We start from the raw sequence: 22,062 nt of genomic DNA on the forward strand, positions 1-22,062 counted from the left end.
CAGGGGTCGTCTTATAAGCTGGGTATGGTCGCCCCATAGGGTTGGGGAGGTAAAAAATGGCCGCATCCCCACCGTGTGGGACGACCCCTATAAAAGAAAAAAAAGGTTTACTGACCTGGGACCCGTTCCTGGCCTCCGCGCGTCTCCTGTCCCGTTTCCAGCGCAGGCAGTGTGACATACACTGTCTGCGCCGTGTATCCCCGAAGCTCTCCCGAGCAGCCGAAGTACCCGAAGCCTCTTGTCATTCTTCCGAGGCACCTGCGCGTCTCCGAGCTTCTCTGATGAACGCCGGGAACGGGACAGGAGGCGCACGGAGGCCGGGAAGGGCCCTAGGTGAGTTAAATGGCTGCGGTCAGGCAGGGGTTAACATTTTCCGGTGTACAAGGCGAATCGCTGACAATCTTCTTGAAAGTCAGGGGTCGTGTTATACGCCCAGTCGCCCTATACACTGGAAAATACGGTACATGGCCATAAGGGGAAAATATACTCAAGGGGATTTTAAACCGAATCCATCACCACAAACATGTCACCTTCATCTTAATAAAACAGTGCCTGGCTCCTCCAGACATAATGGTTAGAACTGATGCCAACACGCTCTGATGTTGTCATAAGATTAGTGAATCTTGTTTCTCACAGTCTGAGTTCTTTAGGTGCTTATTTACAAAGTCCAGACCACTTTCATTTGTCTGCATTAAGCCCAAATTAGTGGAGTGCTGCAGTAATGGTTGATGGGAAGTTTCTCCCATCTGCACACAGGATCTTTATAGCTCAGCCAGAGTGACCGATGTTTTCTGGGACATCACTCTTACAAAGGCTCTTCTCCTTTCTTAAAGGACAACTCCCGTGAAAAACTTTTTTCCATTTATTGAAACACATTACAAAGTTCTATAACTTTATAATATGCTTCAATCACCTATCTGCCCTCCTTCCCTATCTTTTCCCCCCTTGACCCCCCTCCCGGAAGTGTAGGAAACTCATACATACCTTATTACTGTTGACACCAGGCTGCTCTCTCAGCTCCATCTTGTGATGATCGATAGTCAGTGAGTTGCTTTGTTTGTTTATCTTTGTCCTCCATGACTGTCTCCCAGCAAGATGCCAGCTACAGGACCCCCCTCTCCCTCCCCCTCTGAATCCTAGAAACTCTGAAACTGAGTCAGTGAGTGAAGGAGTCTTATCTGCTTCTCTTTCCTCCTCTCCCTGCATCTTATCAGCTACAGGTGACCCCCCCCCCCTCCCCCTCTCTCCCCCCAGTCAGGACAGCCATCTGCAGCTTTCACATTGCAATGTACTGTACACTACTTACATCGCAAAGTGAAAGTGTGTGTGTGTGTGTGTGTGTGCAGCTGCTGTGCAGGCTGAGACCCTGTGTGTTGTGGGGCATGATTAAATCGAGAGAGCGAGGGCAGTGTTTAGTGCACCAGGGGAAATGAATGGAGGGATAGGTACTTGCAAGAGGGGCGGGACTTAGACGTCACAGGAGCCAAAGTGCATCATGGGAAGCCTAAACCAGGAAGTAAGGAAGAAATGAAGATGCAGACCTGAACTCATTGAGGCTATGAATGGTGGGAAATTCAAACAGAGACAGACTTAGGTGGAAAGGTAACTATGAAAACTGTGTTTAACAGTTTTTTTTTTTGTTTTTTTTTGTTACTAAGCGCGGGAGTTGTCCTTTAATGTAGCGGGGTGACAATCTCTAGGAAGAGCCATGGTGGGTATTCCATTTATGAATAGGCCACTGTTCTCCTGGGCACTTTCAGCGCAGCAGAATTTTTTTTGTCCCAGTGCCTCCACACAATCTTGTCTCTGAGCTCTACAGGTAGCTTGTTCCCCCTCATGGTTTGCTTTTTGCTCTGATGCATTGTCAGCTGTGAGACCATTTATAGACAGGGCTGTGTCTTCCTAAATCCTGTCCAATCACCTAAATTTATCACAGGTGACTCCCCCCCCCCTTTCCCCCAAGCTAATTTTAATTGTCCTAGCTAAAAGTCTGAATACATATGTCCATGTGAAATTTTAGTTTTTCTTTTTTAATAAATTTGCAAGAAATTCTAAATGGCTGTTTTTCGTCATGTTCCCATTATAGGGTAGAGAGTGCTTTTTTTTTTTATACGTCATTCCACATTTTTGAGCAGACGGAAATTTATGCAAAAATATGGCAACTTTTTTGCTTTCACACTACTTGTGATTTTATCAAAACTCAAAGGATGAAAACAGATTTGCTTGGACTTTTGCAGCAGTACCTGATTTATAAAATGCAACAATTTTTGAATGGAAGACAATTTCTTTTTTATCATTTCAACTAATTTACCATTTTCTCTACATTTTACAAATTACTGTCATTTATTACAAATTTTAAACAGCCAATATACCAATGGAACTTGGTTGAACAGAAAATCCTAAATTATATTTTTGTATGTCATAGACACATGGGATAGTACAGTCTGATGTATTGGTTGACCCTTGGTTTTTATAGTCTCTATATGCTATAAAACCTTAAGAGGTAACATTCTTAGCACACTAGCCTTGGCCTCAAATAAAAGGGAATCTCTCATTTTGTTTAAATCTTATATCTAGCTTTTTTTTAGTAGATTATATCTCACTGTTGTGGGAGCTTCCAGTATTGTCAGGCATTTATTAGATTGCATTTGTTAGCATGATGAAATGGTTTATTATTGTTGTCTGAATTAAACTGTTAAGTTTCATGTTAGATTCACTTTGGCTTATATTACATAAGAAATAGTTTTCTAAAATTGAATTTTATAATTAATTTGCTCTTTATTTTCTTCTTTTTCCTTCCTGATAACCATTTTCAGCAAACTTTTATAAAGTGCATGGAGCCACAGATCCAATACTGTGTGGCAATGGCACAGATGCAGGGTAAGCTTCCTAGCATGACCCATGTAAAGAGACTTTGTTTTACAAGAACTTATGTAAAAAGCTTATTTGTGTACAAGCAAAACATTTATGAAAGGGTCACTGCCATGATGTGTTCCCAAGTGCTCTCCACAGTTTGGTGTAAAGAGATGCAACTCAAGCTGGGGGGTTAGGTTTTTGAGGCAACTGTCCCTGTGAGTTCCGTGCAGGAGCCCTTTTTTAATTAATAGAGCTTGTGCATGGAACTTGCTGGGCATGAGCTGCATATCTCTACACCATACTGTCGAGAGCCTGTAGTAACACATCATGGCAGTGACCCTTGGTGTCTTATGTTTTTTTTTAACTATTAGTGCTAAAGGTTACAGGCCTAAAGCCTGCAGATCCATTAGAAACATAGAAACAAAGAAGATTTTAGGGAGAAAAAAGAACACCTAGTCTGTCTAGCCTGCCTTTTTAGTATTTCCTTCCTTATAATCTTAGGATAGATATATGTTTATCCCAGGCAAGTGTAAATTCACCTACCACATTTTCTAGAAGTTTGTTCCAAGCATCTTCTACTCATTTAGTAAAGTAAAATTTACTCGTGTTTTATTTTTTCCCCAACTAACCTCAGATTGTGGCCCCTTGTTCTCATGTTCAGTTTTTTTTTCTTTCTTAAAAACACTTTCCTCTTGAACCTGGTCCTTTAACCTATTTAAAGGGTTTTGATCATGTCTCCTCCTTCCCTTCTTTCCTGCTTTAGCTTACCCTACTGCCAGATTGCACTGGTGACTTGTTTTAAGGCCATCAGAAATCATTACCCCTAAATCCTTCTCTTCTAAAGTCTTTGTCACAGAACTGATGATAATATACTCAAATAGAGGATTCCTTCTCCCCCAGTGCATTATATTACATTTGGAAACCTTAAACTGCAGTTTCCATTGTTTGGACCAATTATCTGCACACATTTGTGTCATCAGCAAACAGACACACTTTACCTACCAAACCTTCTCCTATATTACTAACATAAACACAGGACACAGAACAGACCCTTGTGGCACATCACTTGTAACCAGTCTCTGCTCAGAATATACACCGTTAACCACAACCCCCTGATATCTATCCTTCAGCCAACCATAAATCCATTGAACTATCCAGGGATTAATCTATTTTTCACTTTACCTAAAGAACAACTTCATCTCAAGTGATGCTATATCACTGAGTGAACGCTATAGTGAGTGTAGAGTGCTATTCTTCAGTCATGTGTAGCACATACAGTACCCTGTGGCACCTAAAATTGATAGGAATATGCATTTCAATAAATTATATCCTGCAAAATACTCCTGATTATTGCAATATGTTTCCTTGCCTCTTCAAAAGGCAGACAACTCAGTGGTAACTTCCAGTGCTCAGTGGTAGCTTGACCTATGTTACATTTGCACAAAAGCTTTGTCAACCTTCTATCTATATATAGTATTAATATTGTTTCTGTTTTTTTTTGTTTTTTTTATCCAAGGCAATGTCCAGAAGGATACACATGCATGAAAGCAGGGAAAAATCCAAACTATGGCTACACAAACTTTGATACCTTTAGTTGGGCTTTTTTGGCCTTATTTCGCCTTATGACTCAGGATTTTTGGGAAAACTTGTACCAGCTGGTAAGGAAACCAATGTTTACACTTACAATTTATGTTACAATTGTATCAAATAGTCATTTTAAATTACATTGTTTAGTTTTAATATTTTAGGAATATATGAATTTAAGATATAAGATTTGATTTCAAATCATTGAGATCTTTTTTATTCCATATGCAATGTGGCTATCTATCTGTATCTGTATAAATATATCTATATCTATATAGGTGATAGTATAAGTCCTTGTGTTATAACTTATAGACTGGTTATATTTTTGGTTACAAGATAGCCAATTTTGTTCTTCATTATTATTCTTTATGTTGTTCAGGTCCTACGTGCTTCTGGAAAAACATACATGATCTTCTTTGTTTTGGTCATCTTTGTTGGCTCATTTTATTTGGTGAACCTGATTCTGGCTGTGGTAGCTATGGCTTATGAAGAACAGAACCAGGCAACTCTTGAAGAAGCAGAGCAGAAAGAAAATGAATTCAAAGCAATGCTGGAGCAGCTAAAGAAAAATCAGGAGGAGCAGGTGTGACCTCAATCTGAAGAAAAATATATTAATAAATATATGTGACCCATATTGTGAGTTGTGAGGGGGAGTAAAGACTAAGTAGTAGTAAGATCCCCCAACTTCCTTTGATTCATCAACTTCTTTCTGATTCATTTGTTGCTAACCAACAATAGTTCATTGGTAAATTAGAACATTTTATCTGTTTTTGCCATTTAGGCAGCAGCTATGGCTACCTCTGCTGGCACTGTTACTGAAGATGCTGTGGAAGACGAGGAAGAGGATGCCCGAATGTCTCAGACGTCTTCTGAATTTTCTAAGTTGAGTACCAAGAGTGCAAAGGAAAAAAGAAACCGCAGAAGGAAGAAGAGGCAGAAAGAATTGTCAGAAGGGGAGGAGAAAGGAGATATTGAGAAAGTTTACAAATCCGAATCGGAAGATGGTATGAAGAGAAAAGGGTTTTGGTATCCTGACAATAGGCTGGGAAGAAAGTTTTCAATCATGGACCAGGTAATGAAAAACACAAAAGATGTGACATTCAAAGCAGACACACAATAATGTATAATGTTCTTACTTTAGTGCCCCTGAATAGTAAGTGGAGAATCTAGTAATGCCAGTCTGTGGGGAAATTGAAAGTTTTTTTTTTATTTTTTTTTATTTTCTTGTCAATTTTTTCTTTCTATTTAATATTTCAAATAGAAAAACATATTTAGTGGACACCCTTTTACACTTGGTGAACAATGAGTATTGGGAATGTTTCAAAAATTCTTTTTAGAGCTAGGTTCACACCACGTTTTTTCAACTGTTTCACTGTATCTGTTTTGAATGTTTAGGGTAGCTTCACACGCACCGTATCGCAGTGGATTTTCTGCTGCCGATCCGCAGCAGATTTGACTAAATGAATGAACACAGTATCAAATCCACACTGTAAAATCTGCTGTGGATCCGCAGCAGATTTGATGGTGCAGATTTGATGTTATTTAGTCAAATCTGCTGCGGATCCGCTTTAGAAAATGCACTGCGATACAGTACGTGTGAAGCTACCCTTAATTTTAATGTACAGTTAAATGTGGTCAACCATGCTTCTGTGTATGCTAACTAAAAAAAAATGTTAAACTGACAGCAAAACCAAACCAATAATTTGCTTTTCAATATTTACTAATATACTGTAGCAATGAGAGGAGGAAAGAGGATAAATATGTGGCCTGAAATGTATTAAAATATAAAATCATTTGCAATTCCTTCAAAGCGCTCCATCACCAAACCTTTAATGTCATGCGCTTATATGCTGTACTTAGAAACCACAGAGGTTTCTTAATACTTATACTGTAGATTGTTTGTTACATCTCTCTGCACAGATCAAATTTGCCCAACTTTAAGTAACAGGTCTGTATCTTATACTACTGCATGCCCCTGATATCTCTTTTCCTCCTATTTATGGCTTCATGTTTCCTCCTGGTTAGTGATTGGGCATTTGAGAATTTGTGCATAAGCCTATGGCAGTCAGATTTATTCTTCCTGCACTAGCTACTGTATACCATATATTCATTAGATAGATTTAGGTTGATTTGGAAATACATGTAAAGTACTGTGTACATGAACACTAAGGTAGTCTTCCATCTTTTGTTCTGCTCTCCATTGTCTGTGTCTCTTAGGGCCCTATTCCACGGGCCGAGCAACGATGTAAATGAGCGCCGATCTGCTAGATCGGCGCTCGTTTACTGGGCCTATTCCATGTCCCCGATGATCGTTAAGTGATGGCTGCAGGGACATAGTTACCGATGTCCTTGCAGCCCTTGCACCATACATTACCTGTCCATGCTTCTCCTGCACTCCGTCTTCCTCCCCATGTCCCTCCGCGTAACATCAGCTTCGGTGCGACCTGACTGAGCTGTCAGACCGCTCAGCCAATCACTGGCCATGACGGTCCTGGCCTGTGATTGGCTGAGCGGTCTGACTGCTTAGTCAGGCTGCTCTGGAGTTAATGCTACGCTGCGGTACCCGGGAAGGAAGACGGAGCGCAGGAGAAACCCGGACAGGTAAAGTATGGTGCTGCTTCTCAAATCATCGGTCGCCCGCCACGCACCGCTATTCCACCGTATCGATGCACGGTGGGGGACCGATGATTTTAGGTCTGGCCCGAAATGAACGATAAGCCGATGACACGATCATTTGCTGATTGTTCTCTCTATTCCACCGAGCGATAATTCCCTATTCAGCCCGATTCGACCAATTATCGCTCCCGTGGAATAGGGCCCTTAGTATCTTTACAGATAAGTGGGACATTAGGTTTTGCATTAGATATGAGAAGAAGATAGATGTCCTGCTGGTATCCAATACTACATAGTAGCTCAGGGATAATATCACATTAGAGCAGAAGAGCAGAGGTGCAATGCTGACAAGCTGTAAGTGCACGACAAGCAGAATAGTGGGGAAATTAAAAGAAGGAGAGATCAATGTGCCCTGTCAAAGTCAGAAAAGCAGTAGAGAGTATAGAGTAGTATCTGCATGTGTGCAGCCAGCTAAGTTATGAACCATGGGGGATGTAACCAAGAGTATCTCAAACTGTGAATTTGTCATTATCATAACATGACCATCATGCTGACACCACAACGGTTATCAGAAAGTTCCCTACATACTGACAAAAGTGACTACTACAGCCCCCTTATCAGTCATAGCTGCGACCGTGTGACATGGGACAGCTTTAATGGTCACTATGCACTCGCTCATGAGTAGAGATGATCAAACAGGGCCGAGGTTTAGGTTCGTTCGAACCTGAACTATCAGCATTTGACTCTCGCTGCCTTCCCGTTTCGGGGGGAAGATGGAGACAGCCCGAGTACCGCCTGGAAAACAGGGATACAGCCTAGATAATAGACTGTATCCCTGTTTTCCAGCCGGTACTCGGGCTGTCTCCACCTTCTCCACAGAACGGGAAGGCAGCGGGAGTCAAATGCCGATGGTTCGGGTTCATACGAACCTAAACCTCGGCCCTGTTCGATCATCTCTACTCATGATGTGTTGAACGGAAAGCTTTCATCAATTTCATGCTGTTTAAACCACAGTTCATCATGGTGGTCCATTGACCTATCTCCCCCTATAATTAAAACAGATCTATCAATCGAGGCTAATGTGGTCGGGAGAAGCTGCCGTGGACCACCCCAATGACTGGTGGTCTAGGCAGCATGAAAGTGATGACAGGTTCCCTTTTACCAACCATGGTGAACCATACAACTTCCCTGTATTTTTTTTATCACTAGCATTCCAGTCTTTTTTTATTCTTCTTTATTCTTCTTCCCTTTTCGTATTTTTGATATTGTAGGAGAAATTACAGAAGGAAATCAAATAATTAAAAAAGACAATTGTAACATATTTAAATTACAGATAACATGAGTTTTATATCAAAGATGTAATTCATGTGGCTTATTTTATTTACTGTGATAGAATCTATGTCCTTTTGTTTCCTTTTCGCAGTCGCTACTTAGCATCCCTGGCTCTCCTTATCTGTCTAGACACAACAGCAAAAGCAGCATCTTCAGTTTTCGGAGAAGTTTTAGAGAGCCCGTCTCTGAGAATGAGTTTGCAGATGATGAACACAGTACAGTGGAAGAAAGTGAAGGCAGACGAGACTCCTTGTTTATCCCGGTCAGGCACAATCGGAGGAATAGTTACAACAGTGGGTACAGCCAAGGCAGCAGATCCTCTCGCATCTTTCCAAACCTACGAAGAAACGTTAAAAGGAACAGCGCGGTGGATTGTAATGGCGTGGTGTCATTAATTGGTGCTCCGGGATCCAAAATCCCTGGTGGACGTCTTCTGCCTGAGGTGAAAATAGATAAGGCAGCTACTGATGACAGCGTAAGAAAGTCTATTGTAGTTTAGTCTAGGCATGGCGGTCCACCCTCCTGCTTCCTGTATGCCGCCCTGAAATACTCAGTTGGATCCTTCTTCCCCGGTGGAATGAGTACTGGTTTTCTCCTAACCTTATTCTAACCTTTTTCTTAACCTGAAAAAAGATTTTGCTTAGTCTTTTTAAGTTTTTTTTCCCCCCACAATTCTACAGTCTTTTCCCATGTCTAATAAGAAGACAAAAACATGCTGGAAATTTACATTTATGGTTTAATATCCAATAACCAAAAACACTTATGGTTCTTTAACCTAGGGAAAAAAAGCAGAAAGACTGCCTATATATATTGAGGGCATATAGTTAAAGTGGCCCTCTTTAGAAAGAATTGTCATGTCACAGAAACATGTCAAAAGTTTTAATCTGTTGGGATCTGGGTGTTCAGACCCCCAACGATCATGAGATAGAGATGGGAGAAGTGATTGTCTGAGAACTTCACTTCCTGACTCACTGCCATCTCTTTCTCACTGCAGGAGGCTGCCTCCAAAGACTTACAATGGGGCCTGTCATCTACAACCAGACAGAAAGTTGAAGTGAAGAGTACGGTTTCCCTACACTACAAATACCAATGGGTTCATACCTTAAAGTGACTGTACCACCAGGCCCTGGCTGAAGCACTGGAGGTGGGCTGACCTACCCTTAGTGGGAAGAAACCCCAGCCCCTCCATGACGTGACTCCATTAGAATCAATGGAACCCTATCATAGAGGGGCTAGGGTTTCCTCCCACTAAGGGTGGTTCGGTCCGCTCCAGCGCTTCTGCCTGGGCCAAGGTGGTACAGTCACTTTAAAGATGGTTTTTCAGGAATAACTCAAAGTTAACCCCATGCTTACCCTTGCACTAAAACAACAAATGCCTGCAAACTTCCCTCCCTCCTATCTTCTGGTCACCACAGCTGTGTTCTTTCATCTTCCTGATGATGCCCCCCGCTCAGCACTGTGATTGGCTGAGGAGCAAGCAGGATGTCATCAGGAGAAGAAAGAACAACCAAAAAGTATCACAGCTGCAGCCCTGTGGGGACGGGAAGGTAAGTGGGGCGGCATTTTTTGCTTTAGTGGATGGGGAGATATAGGGTTACTTTTGGATTTTTCCTGGAACCTCCCCCCCCCCTAATAATTTCTATCTATACTATAAATGAACATGTAATTTATGCATCAGATGAATTATAACTAGGGTAGAATCATACATGTAGAATTTCTGATTTTAATTATATATCTGTAAATTCCAGTTTGTTTTTGCCTTGTCTAACCTAAACTGTTATATAAACGTTTCGTCTTTATATACCCAGATAGCATGTTAGCCTAGTGTGTAACTACTCCAATTTCCTTCTCTAACCTAGCATGGGTACTCAAGAATAGCATGATGCATGCTTATATTACATAACAATACAAATCAAATGGGTTATAAATAAAGAACCATATTTTTATATGTCACATTCACATTCCTGGGGTTCTGATCCAGTTAAGGGCATAAGCTATCAGTTCTCCTCATTCATATCACTCTTGCTAGTGTTGTACATCACAACATCTGGGGGCAAATAGACTCTGAAAGGTTACTAGTATTTACTAGTTACTAGTACTTGTATTAAAGGGGCTCAAACATTGATGGCCTATGTCCCGGTGGGGTGCAGACACTTGTGTTAGCTTGGACTCTCATCTTGTCTGCCGAGTTTGTGTGCCCACTGTCCTCATACATTTCTAAAATGACCACTAGCCAGTACCGTTACAACCTCTACAGGCATCCTTATTCAGCTTTCTAGGATTCCTAAATGGCAAAAGGGTTTAGTTATATTTTTTTCTAACTTGAAAGAAAGTGACAGATTGTAGACTACTATTTACTGGGGAAATGATCTTTAGTTCACCCTATTTTCACCAATGTACAGGTCATATAGAATGACACTATGTAATACATACATGCATTCACTAGTCCTATGATTGCTGTGGTAAACTGTCAAAAAACTTGTCAATAGAAAGATCCCCTAATAGCTAGCTGGGCCCCTATAATCAGATAGATGTACAGAAGTTAGTTTAGTATAAAGTCTTCCTTAAAGGGGTAGATCAGCAAAAAAAAAAAAATATTTCAAATGAACTGGAGCCAGAAAGTGACATTGATTTGTAATTTATTTCTATTTAAAAAAAACCTCAAGTCTTGCAGTACTTACCAACTGCTGTATGTGCTGCATGAAGTGTTTTTTTCTTTCCAGTCTGACACAGTGCTCTCTGCTGCCACCTCTGTCCATGACAGGACCTGTCAAAAGCAGTAGCAAATCCCCATAGAAAACCCTCTCCTGCTCTCCAGACTGAAAAGAATATACCACTTTCTGCAGGACATACAGAAGTTGATAAGTACTGGTAGACTTGAGATTTTTTTTTTAATACAAGTAAATTACAAATCTTTCACAGTTTCTAGCACCAGTTGATTTGAAAGAAAATAAATTCTGAACTACCCCTTTAAAAAAAAATGGCCTAAGCATTCCCTATACGTGAACTAAACTAACAATGATAGTGCTGAAGCCTGCAGAATTATAAGTACAGCTCTGGACTGGAATACCCAGGATGAGTATGTAGGTCATACAATTAACTTAGAAAGTTACTTGTTATGTAGATAAATTGTACATATACATTACAGAATAGTGTTCAGTTATCAACATGGGCCTTAAAGGGAAAATTAGAATTTAGATGAATATATACTCGGTAATATGCGATTCTGATCATATTACATAATTCTAATCCACATGGAAGTATTTTAGGGTACACCCTGTAGTAATATGCCGCTGGCTTTAGTTTTATGTATGGAATAGAATAAGTGGCTGGTTAGTGATTGCAAAAAAATTCTAAATGATTCTAGAGGTCAAAATATTTTGATGATTTGAATATTTCTTCAAAAAAGAAGTAAGAATATAAGGTTCCTCCAACCCCTTTTGTATAACTAGATGTATTCTTTTACAGCCTACAACAGAGGTGGAGATCAAAAAGAAGCCATCTGGGTCTCTCCGAGTATCTATGGATCAACTGCACGCATCATTTGGGAAAAAGAATAGAGCCAACAGTGTCATGAGTGTCCTAACACAGACACTGGTGGAAGGTAAAGGACACTTGTGTCTAGATATGTCTCTCATTATAGAAAAAAAAACACTCTTTTATTTTTATTTTTCTGGAGGTCTCTGTATTGAACTATTGTGCATACTGCATTGGACATACTGTACATTGGGCCACTGGCACTCAATGCTTGGCATATGCAGATGGAAAATTTACTGTGGACAGTATATAGGCAATATTATTGCTTTAAATGGGTTATCCAACGCTACACAAACATGGCTACTTACTTCCAGAGACAGCACCACTGGGTTGGGGTTTTATAACTTAGTTTAATTGAAGTAAATGGACCTTACTTGTAAACCATACCTGAACTGGATCCAAGAGTGGTGCTGTCTCTGGAAGAAAGTAGCTGTGCAATATACTTGCTTGTTTATTTATTTATACGTTTTTTTTATGCGTAAATCAACACTATACATATGGCTAAACTGTGGTCCATTCTCCCTCCATGTCGATATTTGCTCTTTTCTCTGTTTATGAAATTAACCAAACACAGGAAGTCCATCGCATGCTCACAGAAGGAAAAGACACCTGTTCATCATGCAGGTTCATCAAATGAGGGCAATTAACTGTTGCTAATTATATTATCAACTATGCATGCTTACCATGAGACAATTCTCTCTGTTATGGAACAAAGTATAATGTCACTGTGTGGTTACAGAGGTTTTGGTGCTGTGACAGGAGAGCTGACCATACAGTGCAAGCACCATCAAGATTCTCTGCTACTTAATGTGGACATGCAGCAGCTGTACACATGTGCAGTGAAGACTTTTCCCGCTCTGTGCACACTCAGGAATGGCTGTCAGTCAATACCAAGCCATAAGAGAAACAGATTGCTGAACTCAGGGAGAACAGCCAAATGACAACACTGCCGGCTGCTAATGAAAGCGCTCAATGCAGTGAAGTCCTAGGTGCATTGCCCCCTGGGAAACATGAGTATGCAAAAGAGGAGTCCGTGGAGCCTCATTGAAGAGTCTCAAAACACAGGACTAGCCAGATACCTCCAATACCAAGCCTTGTCTGTGAGCACACAAAAGACTGTGACTTTCTCTGTTTGGTCTCTTTTTAAGAACAGAGAAAAGACCAAATATTGTCAAAAAGGCAGCATGGACCGCAGTGCCTCTTCAATGTCTCCTATGATTATTTATCCTATCCAATTACAGTATGTGGCTATGTTCACACTACGTAAAAGTACGGCCGTTGTTGCCGATGGCAACAACGGCCGTACTTTTGGCGCGATCGAACAATGCCTTACTTTCAATGGGATCCCGGACAGAGCGTATACACAGCGTATACACATCGTATACGCTCCGGCCGGGATCCCATACGGGGCCGCAAATAACTGACATGTTTTCTCCGGTGGCTTGCTTCACTGTGTGCTATGGTAAGCTCTGATGCGGGCGGGCGCTGATGCGCCCGCATCAGAGCTCTGCGGCCGGAAAGATCATCCGGCCGGTACTTAAGTACCGGCCGAGATGATCCGGCTAGAGGCCGACCGTTCCGTGACCCGGCCGGGGTCACGGAACGGCCGGTCTCATATGACGTGTGAACATAGCCTGTATCTTAATTGATATAATTAGACAGAAAAATGTTGAGGTAATGGTCTAAACATCCGTCAGACCCACAGCTATGGACAGAATTAGCCCCTTGGACATTCGCTAATTCTGTTTGTAGCTGCAGAATGCAGACCAATTCATTTCTGTGACCCTATATGCAAGTCTGTATGAGCTACGAATGTGTTCTGGGGCTGGAATCTAAAAAATACTGGCAAGCCATTATATGGCTCACGACTGCAGCACAGATGCCCTATCTTGAATGCAGGAGTCTGCGCCCTTTCACACATCAGCGGATGCATATCTGAGGTCCCGCCCGAAGCCGTAGGTCCATGGCTACCTCCGGAACAACAGAGGTGTGAAGGAGTCCTAACTCTTAGGCGGTGTTCCCACTACGTACTGAGAAGCGTTGTCAAACAACAGCCAGAATTAATGATCATGGATATTAATTCTGAACATTGTTTGACAACAATGTGTAAAAAGGACCGTTCAAATCAATGGGTACTATACTGTCCCCAATAACATATTCATAATTGCGGACAGTGATGTGTAAAAGGGACCTTAATCCTGTTTTGAATGGTATTTTTTACTACTGATACAGTGAGACTGTCTAATCTAATTTTAGGTCAAATGTTAGCCTTAACCTAACTGTGCCTACGCCATCCTTATTGAAGCCACATCCCTTTTATTGTGACCATACACTGAAAAGTATCTGGAAAACCTAAATTTAAAGGGGTATTCACCCCAAGAGCTAAAAAAATGAAAACCCCCCCAAACCTAGCTGGTCTTATTCACCAAGTCCCCCTGAGTATTTTGAGCCGTCTCCTGTCTCTCTAGCTGCTGCCATTCCTGAGTTACAAGATTTCTAAAAAATGGTCTATAACCAAGATAGGAAACTACATTTCCCATCATGCAATGCTTCTGTCTGATTGGTCCATGATACAGTAAAGTTGAGGCAGTAGAAGGGAGCAGAGCTGAGAGAGTGTGATATAGCAGAGCAGAGAGAGAGTGATATAGCAGAGCAGAGAGAGTGTGAACTGAGCTGGGGGAAGAGAGAAGGGTGAGGGGGGGTTGCGTTGGCCGTGGGTGAGCTGGGGGAAGAGAGGAGGGTGAGCGGCGGCAGCGGGTGAACGGATGGGGTGAGCGGCGGCAGCGGGTGAGTGGATGGGGTGAGCGGCAGCAGCGGGTGAGCTGGGGAGAGAGAGGAGGGTGAGCGGCAGCCGCGGGTGAGCTGGGGGAAGAGAGGAGGGTGAGCGGCAGCCGCTGGTCAGCTGGGGGGAGAGAGGAGGGTGAGCGGCAGCCGAGGGTGAGCTGGGGGGAGAGAGGAGGGTGAGCGGCAGCCGAGGGTGAGCTGGGGGGAGAGAGGAGGGTGAGCGGCAGCCGAGGGTGAGCTGGGGGGAGAGAGGAGGGTGAGCGGCAGCCGCGGGTGAGCTGGGGGGAGAGAGGAGGGTGAGCGGCAGCCGAGGGTGAGCTGGGGGGAGAGAGGAGGGTGAGTGGCAGCCGAGGGTGAGCTGGGGGGAGAGAGGGGGGTGAGCGGTAGCAGCGGGTGAGCTGGGGGGAGAGAGGAGGGTGAGCGGCAGCCGAGGGTGAGCTGGGGGGAGAGAGGAGGGTGAGTGGCAGCCGAGGGTGAGCTGGGGGGAGAGAGGGGGGTGAGCGGTAGCAGCGGGTGAGCGGATGGGGTCAGCGGCAGCTGCGGGTGAGCTGCAGGGAGAGAGGAGGGTGAGCGGTGGCAGCAGGTGAGCTGGAGGGTGAGCGGATGGGGTGAGCGGATGGGGTGAGCGGCGGCCGCAGGTGAGCTGGGGGGAGAGAGGAGGGTAAGCGGCGGCAGCGAGTGAGCTGGAGGGTGATCAGATTTGGCGAGCGGCGGCAGCAGGTGAGCTGGGGGGAGAGAGGAGGGTGAGCGGCGGCAGCGGGAGAGCTGAGGGGACCACACAGTGACCTGTCTTCCCTCACTTCAGTGAGCAGGGTTAGAAGCGCTAACCCAGTCCATAGAAGAGACGGAGGACACGTGATCCCGACACGGAGAGTGTGGGCCAGGAGCAGGGAGCGTGTCGGGTTGGACTGAGATTTTATGATTTTATGTGAACACAGGTGGTGAGTGCACCTAGATAACAGCAAAACTATGCAAAATCCATAATAGATTGATATTGGAAAGTTGGAAAGCTATGCTTGGGCAATGTATTAATGCAAAAATAATTTTGGGGAGAATACCCCTTTAATCCTATTATTTTCTTGCTTTAGAACTGGAAGAATCTCAGAGGAAGTGTCCACCTTGCTGGTACAAGTTTGCAGACACATATTTGATATGGACGTGTTGCCCTTTATGGATACGTATTAAGACCATAGTGAACATGATTGTAATGGATCCCTTTGTGGACTTGGCCATAACCATTTGCATTGTCCTTAACACTTTGTTCATGGCGATGGAGCACTACCCTATGACTCCGCAGTTTGAAGGAGTTTTATATGTAGGAAATCTGGTAGGTCATTGTTTCATATATTGCATCAATCTCTAAACACATAGGAGCATAAGCTACTTTCCTTCACATTATAACTATTTGTATAACTGTGTGTATAAAGATAAATGAATTCCTTCAAAACGTATATAGACTGGAATTTACTAAGTCCAGCATTACATCCAAACTACTATGAAGTAAAGTACACCAAATTTATTAACATATGCATGCAAGCAGTCTTCTGGTTGTCTGTATGCCACAAAAGCAAATCTCTATCCGCCATTAGTGGGAGAAGATTGAAAGGGCAAAGCATACAGTAGCTGATAAATACATGAAGAGTTGAGATTTTTCAATAGAAGTAAATTACAAATCCCTGGCACATTCTGACACCAGCTGATGTGAAAGAAAAAAAAAAATACACTCAAGTTCCCCTTTAACCCCTTCCCCCAATATGACGACCAGGGAGGTCATGAAAAGCAGTGCCAGACTGCCTCGTGACGTCCCTGGACGTCATACTATACCTGCCTCCCCCCTCTGTCCCTACATGAGATCGGGCAGCGGGAGGAGGCTGCCGAGCATTGCCTCCTCCCGCCGCCACTGCCCGGAGAGGAGCCGCGCTACCAACCCCCCCCCCCCCCTCGCCAGGCAGTTAACCCCATAGACAGTACGGTCGGTGCGACCGCAGCGTCTATGGGGAATCTGGAAGGAGACCCGTTCCCTCCAACCTCTCCTCCTGGAGCCGCTGTCAGTGTGAAACTGACAGCTGATACAGTTATAATGCATTACAGCACAGATCAATCTGTGCTGTAATGCACGATATATACAGTGGTACCTTGGTTTAAGAGCGTTTTGGTTTAAGAGCTCACAGTTTTTCAAAATTGTGACTTGGTTTAAGAGCATTGCTTTGGTTTAAGAGCTCCCTGTACTGGGTGGGAGTGAAGGAGGGGCATGGTCTGCATAGCGGGGTCTACAGCACTGTACTCTGACCCAGGAAGTCTCCCTCACCTCCCAAATCATAGTAGATCCACTTCAAGCTGGGGCTTGCATCAGGGGACAGGACTGTGGAAGTAATCTCTTCATAGCTGTAACCCCTCTCTCCCCAGACAGAGAGTGCTGGTGTACTGTGCCTACATATGCCCTGCTCATTCCTCCCTGCAGTCTCTGTCCGCCCCTAAATGACATCACCATAATTACTGAGAATTACTTTGATAGTTTAAAGCATTGCAAAGTTATCACTACCTAAAGAAAGACAGGTCAGATTGGAAAAATAAGCCCTGGGAATTAAGGCTAAAACAGGCTACGGAGGCAAGGGGTTAAGCTATGTTTTATGCCAAGAAACATATTCTTTTTTTTCTAAATAGTTTTTTATTTTCTGATTGTAATTTTGTTATGGACTATTATGGGGGCTGCCATCTTCTCATACCTGTTCTAGTCAAATGAATGACTATATGACAGAATGTTGCCTGTATTGATAACAAGGGCAATGATCTGTACAGTACAAGTACAGTACAAGTACAGTACAATCTTAGCTTAATTGTAGGACTGATGGACAAATTGCAAGATTTCAGAAGAACAATTATCCTGAAATTGTGGCAAACAGTGGCCCGCCATACATACTTTAATTTATGGCAGAAATAGGCAACAATTCTAGTAGAAACCCTTACCAAATCATAATGGCATAGACTTCAGCTTCATCGCACAGTAAATCTCCATGCTGCTTTCTGTTATCCAAATCATAGGAAGAAGATTGGGTTAAAAAAATATACATCAAGGATTTGTAGAAAACACAATTCCCTTTAAAGTAAATCTAATTTTACATAATTTGACATATAAAAAGTTTCGTCCATCATTTAAATCACGGCCATTATTTCGCCTAAAAAGACATAGTGTAAACATACCCTAATCTGATTACCGGTTCCTGTTAAAGGGCTTATATCAACAAAAAATTTTTTACCAATTAGATCCAAATATTGAAACTTTTTTTTTTCTAATCTGTTTTAATTTTTTATTGTAATTTAAAAAAATATATTATGGGGGAAGCCATTGTGCCTAAGCAGTTTCTAACTGCATTTAGTGATGTGCTTTACAGCAATGGACTGGACCTGTCACATTGATATGAATTGGTTAAGTTACTGGTCATATTTTGTGACCTCGGCAAAGGTAATTTAACAAGAAGGTGGAGTCTCAGCTGTGAGCTTTACCTTTTGTCTTTTTTAGCTACTGTTGTCTCCTGTTCCTGTAATGCTGTACAGATCACTTTCCAGGAGCCTTCTCCTTATCACAGACAGAACAGAAAGTCTCTTAGTCTTATGGCCCTATTCCACGGAACGTTTGTCGTTCATAAATTCGCTAAAACGACCGCTTGTTAACGATTAATTCACGACTATATTTTGCGAACGACAACATATAACACGTGAACGATAACGATTACTTTGCGGTCGTTACATGCTCGTTTAAAACGTTCGCCGGGGTGATAATTTGAATACAACACACCTAGTTTTTCAACACATTGGGTGAACGATTTCACGATTTCTAATTCAACAAAACGATTAGCGAATTATCGTTGAAAGACTAACGTTTTTTTTTCGACATGTTGAAAAACATTTTATAACGACTGAAAGACGATTTTGCTGTAGTCGTTCGATCGTTTACATCTATTCCACGGAACGATTATCGTTAACGAGCGGTCGTTTTAGCGAATTTATGAACGACAAACGTTCCGTGGAATAGGGCCATTAGGCCTAGTTGTCCGAATAGAAACTGCAAGATTTCAGAATTGTTTTATAATACAGGTAAAATAGAATATTAAAAGAAAAAAAATCACTGAAAACTCCTAAAAATAAATTTAACATATGACCTGATTTAAACAATATCATTTTCTGATGACCGCGTTTGCTGGTACATGTTATCATATTCAAATATATTTTTATTTTTTTTTAGGTTTTTACCGGCATTTTTACAGCAGAAATGTTTTTGAAGTTGGTGGCAATGGATCCATACTATTACTTTCAGGAAGGCTGGAATATTTTCGATAGTTTTATTGTGTCTCTCAGTTTAATGGAACTGGGTCTCCAAGGTGTTGAAGGGCTCTCTGTATTGCGATCTTTTCGATTGGTATGTTGTGTCCTAATAATGCTTACATGTTATACTGCTTAAGACTTGATAAAAAATATTATTTTACATTGTGCCCTCTGCTGGTGCAATCATTTTTAGCAGGGTTTCTTGATTTTTTTCTTCTGGTAATGTCTAACTTTTAGGCTGGAAACGCACACAGGAGTTTTTTTGAGAACTGCCCCTGCAGTTTTTGTGCCAAAGCAAGAAGTGGATTCAAATTCGAAAAGCTGTTTTGTGTTTTGTTCCCAGCCTTATGTTTTTGTTTTTTTTTTGTGATCAATTTCTACATTACTTTGTCTAATTTGTATACTTAAACGGGTACTCTGAAGACTGGAAACATTTTTTTTTTGCTAATACATTGCTTTAATAAAGTTATATTACTATGTAATATAACTTTATTAAAATAATGTGTAGACGCCCCTCTACTGCCACCAATGTTTGCATTGGGAACTGCAGGGCTTCTAAAGACCTGCAGTTCTCGATCCCCTGCTCTGCCCAAGGGCTGCTTCACAGCACTATACAGAGCTGTCCCACCATGTAATATACTCTTTTAGGCCATGTTCCCACTGCGTAAGTTTCGTAATAATCTTCTAAGGAATCCCGGCCGGAGTGTACATAGTATACACGCCAGCCAGGATCCCTAGTGGCGCCGCAAGAAACTGAAATGTCAGTTTTCTGCGGCCGCTATTCATTGAATAGCGGCCACAGAAAACAGTGTCAGTTCACACAATGGATCGTGCGGCTCCGGCAGCACGCTGTATTGTGATCAGCAGGGAATTTGGATGCGGGCAGACCTGAATTCAGCAGTAGTAAAAATCAACCGGCCAGTACTGCAGTATGATCTTTTCTGACACGGGCCGTTCCGTGACCTGGCCGGGTCACTGAACGGTCGGTGTCATACAAAGTGGGAACATAGCCTTATACTGTACCCGTGAGGGGGGACTTTCTGACACGAGTGCTGGGGGCTGCAACCTCTCTACGTTGAGCGTTCCCGTGATTTTCATCAGGAATCTATGGCTATGTTCACATAACGTCAAAAATAGAGAAATGGTGTCCGCTTTTGGAATTAAAAAAAAAGTCCGTTATTACCCGATTTAACTGACTGCAATGGCAATGCATTGAAGTCTATGGAAAAACAGACATCCAATGTAGACAATGTATTGAATAACAGACTTTTTTACCACAGACGGCAAAATAATAAACATTATTTTCGGACGTATTTTGCAAACAGCGGACGTTTTTTTTATTATTTGTTCACACTGTTTTTCTTTTGTTCTTTTTCAATTAAGCCGCACCCAAAGGGCAATTAGTAACCCCAAACTAGAATAATGAACCAGCAGCCGCCATTGCACTAAGGGAAGGCTAGACAGCTAAATGACGTCCGTTATTTTAGACTCAAAATAACGCACACCATTTTAATTAGGGCTGGAAAAACGTTGTGTGAACATAGCCTATGCCAGTAAAGATAAGAAGGCATTACACGTTCCTATTATCTAAATATACAAATGATTATTGCAGCACAAGAAATATGTGACTAAATGTAACCATTAATAAATTTTACTCTCTCATATGTGTCGTAGGCTTGTTATGCATATTCTTCACTTATTAAAGTGATTGTTGTGTTTTCCCAACAGCTGAGAGTATTCAAGCTTGCCAAATCCTGGCCCACGCTAAACATGCTGATTAAGATCATTGGAAACTCTGTTGGTGCCTTGGGTAACCTGACTGTAGTGTTGGCCATCATCGTCTTCATTTTTGCTGTGGTGGGGATGCAGTTATTTGGCAAAAGTTACAAGGACTGTGTCTGCAAAATAAATCCAGACTGTGTGCTACCACGTTGGCACATGAATGATTTTTTTCATTCTTTCCTTATTGTTTTTCGAGTGTTGTGTGGAGAATGGATTGAAACCATGTGGGACTGCATGGAGGTTGCGGGACAGGCCATGTGTCTGGTTGTCTTCATGATGGTGATGGTTATTGGCAACTTAGTGGTTAGTATATACATTTAACATACATACATTGCCATTAATACATTGTTTATTGCATTTTTGAACTTTCAGATGTGCACGTGTTGCTTTTTATACAGAATAAATAATAGATGCTGAGTCAGTATTTAACACGAGGGGGGACGAGGACCTTTTTCCGGTTGAGGGCCATTTGAGTATTATAAAATAGTTTGAGGGACATACTTGGCCACTGCATTCAAGGGGAATGATTGACGAGGGGACGATTGACAGTCAGAGAGGTCCGTTACTGGCCTTTCTGCCTGTCAATCATCCCTCCGAGCATGCTGACAGGCAGAGCTGACACATAAGTAGCGTAATGACAGTCACATATATATTCAATTTTAATGTAACATCAGATCAAGAAGAAAAACTTAAGGTGAAAAAAAAAAAGGCTACACATATTTGTGGGCCCAGAGACTGTGGCTTACAGCTCTTTTACATCGGCCGATTTTTTTGGCTGGCAGGAACACCGATTGCCCATAATCAGCCTGTGTAAAAGAACCAACGGTCAGCTAACGAATGGTAAAATAAAACTAGTTAGTCAACCCGTTTTGTGCAGCCATTAAAATCATCTCCATTTGTCTGTACCATGTAAATGTGATGCCAACTATGATGGCATTAATGGGCTCCGCAGACAATCCAACAATCGTTTGGGCGGCAAGACATCATGATTGATTGAGCCAAGTGGTGGAAGTGAGCGCCACTTGCGCTGATCGGCACTGGTCTTTGACCTTATGTCAGGCCTCGTAAAAGGACCCACACATTGTAAATTTTATTCATCACATACAAATCCCCTCTTCCCCCTTTGCTTCAATTGCATCATGTTACAGAATAGAAACAAGAAGAACACAGGCAGAATATATAATAAGTATTGATGATGTGTTCACTCTCCTCTCATGTAATTCATAGTAATAACGGTAAAAGTATTTAAAC

General features: G+C 42.2%; 1 protein-coding gene across 9 annotated transcripts in view; it reads left to right on the top strand.

Moving 5' to 3' along the window:
* Positions 1–22,062, top strand: part of SCN8A (sodium voltage-gated channel alpha subunit 8) — an 85,230-nt gene that overhangs the window by 37,233 nt on the left and 25,935 nt on the right. For 5 of the 9 annotated variants that reach the window (XM_069970290.1, XM_069970292.1, XM_069970288.1 and 2 more), the window contains 9 exons: positions 2,817–2,880; positions 4,373–4,514; positions 4,820–5,023; positions 5,222–5,512; positions 8,477–8,827; positions 11,854–11,989; positions 15,795–16,033; positions 18,950–19,123; positions 20,758–21,114. In XM_069970290.1, the coding sequence (XP_069826391.1) occupies positions 2,817–2,880; positions 4,373–4,514; positions 4,820–5,023; positions 5,222–5,512; positions 8,477–8,827; positions 11,854–11,989; positions 15,795–16,033; positions 18,950–19,123; positions 20,758–21,114 (1,958 nt within the window). Of the gene's footprint in view, positions 1–2,816; positions 2,881–4,372; positions 4,515–4,819; positions 5,024–5,221; positions 5,513–8,476; positions 8,861–11,853; positions 11,990–15,794; positions 16,034–18,949; positions 19,124–20,757; positions 21,115–22,062 lie in introns of all 9 variants that reach the window. The other 4 variants (XM_069970293.1, XM_069970287.1, XM_069970284.1 and 1 more) reach the window with 1 other exon arrangement.

This window comes from Dendropsophus ebraccatus, chromosome 5 (genome assembly GCF_027789765.1).
Source record: "Dendropsophus ebraccatus isolate aDenEbr1 chromosome 5, aDenEbr1.pat, whole genome shotgun sequence".
In the NCBI taxonomy this organism is placed as follows: domain Eukaryota; kingdom Metazoa; phylum Chordata; class Amphibia; order Anura; family Hylidae; genus Dendropsophus; species Dendropsophus ebraccatus.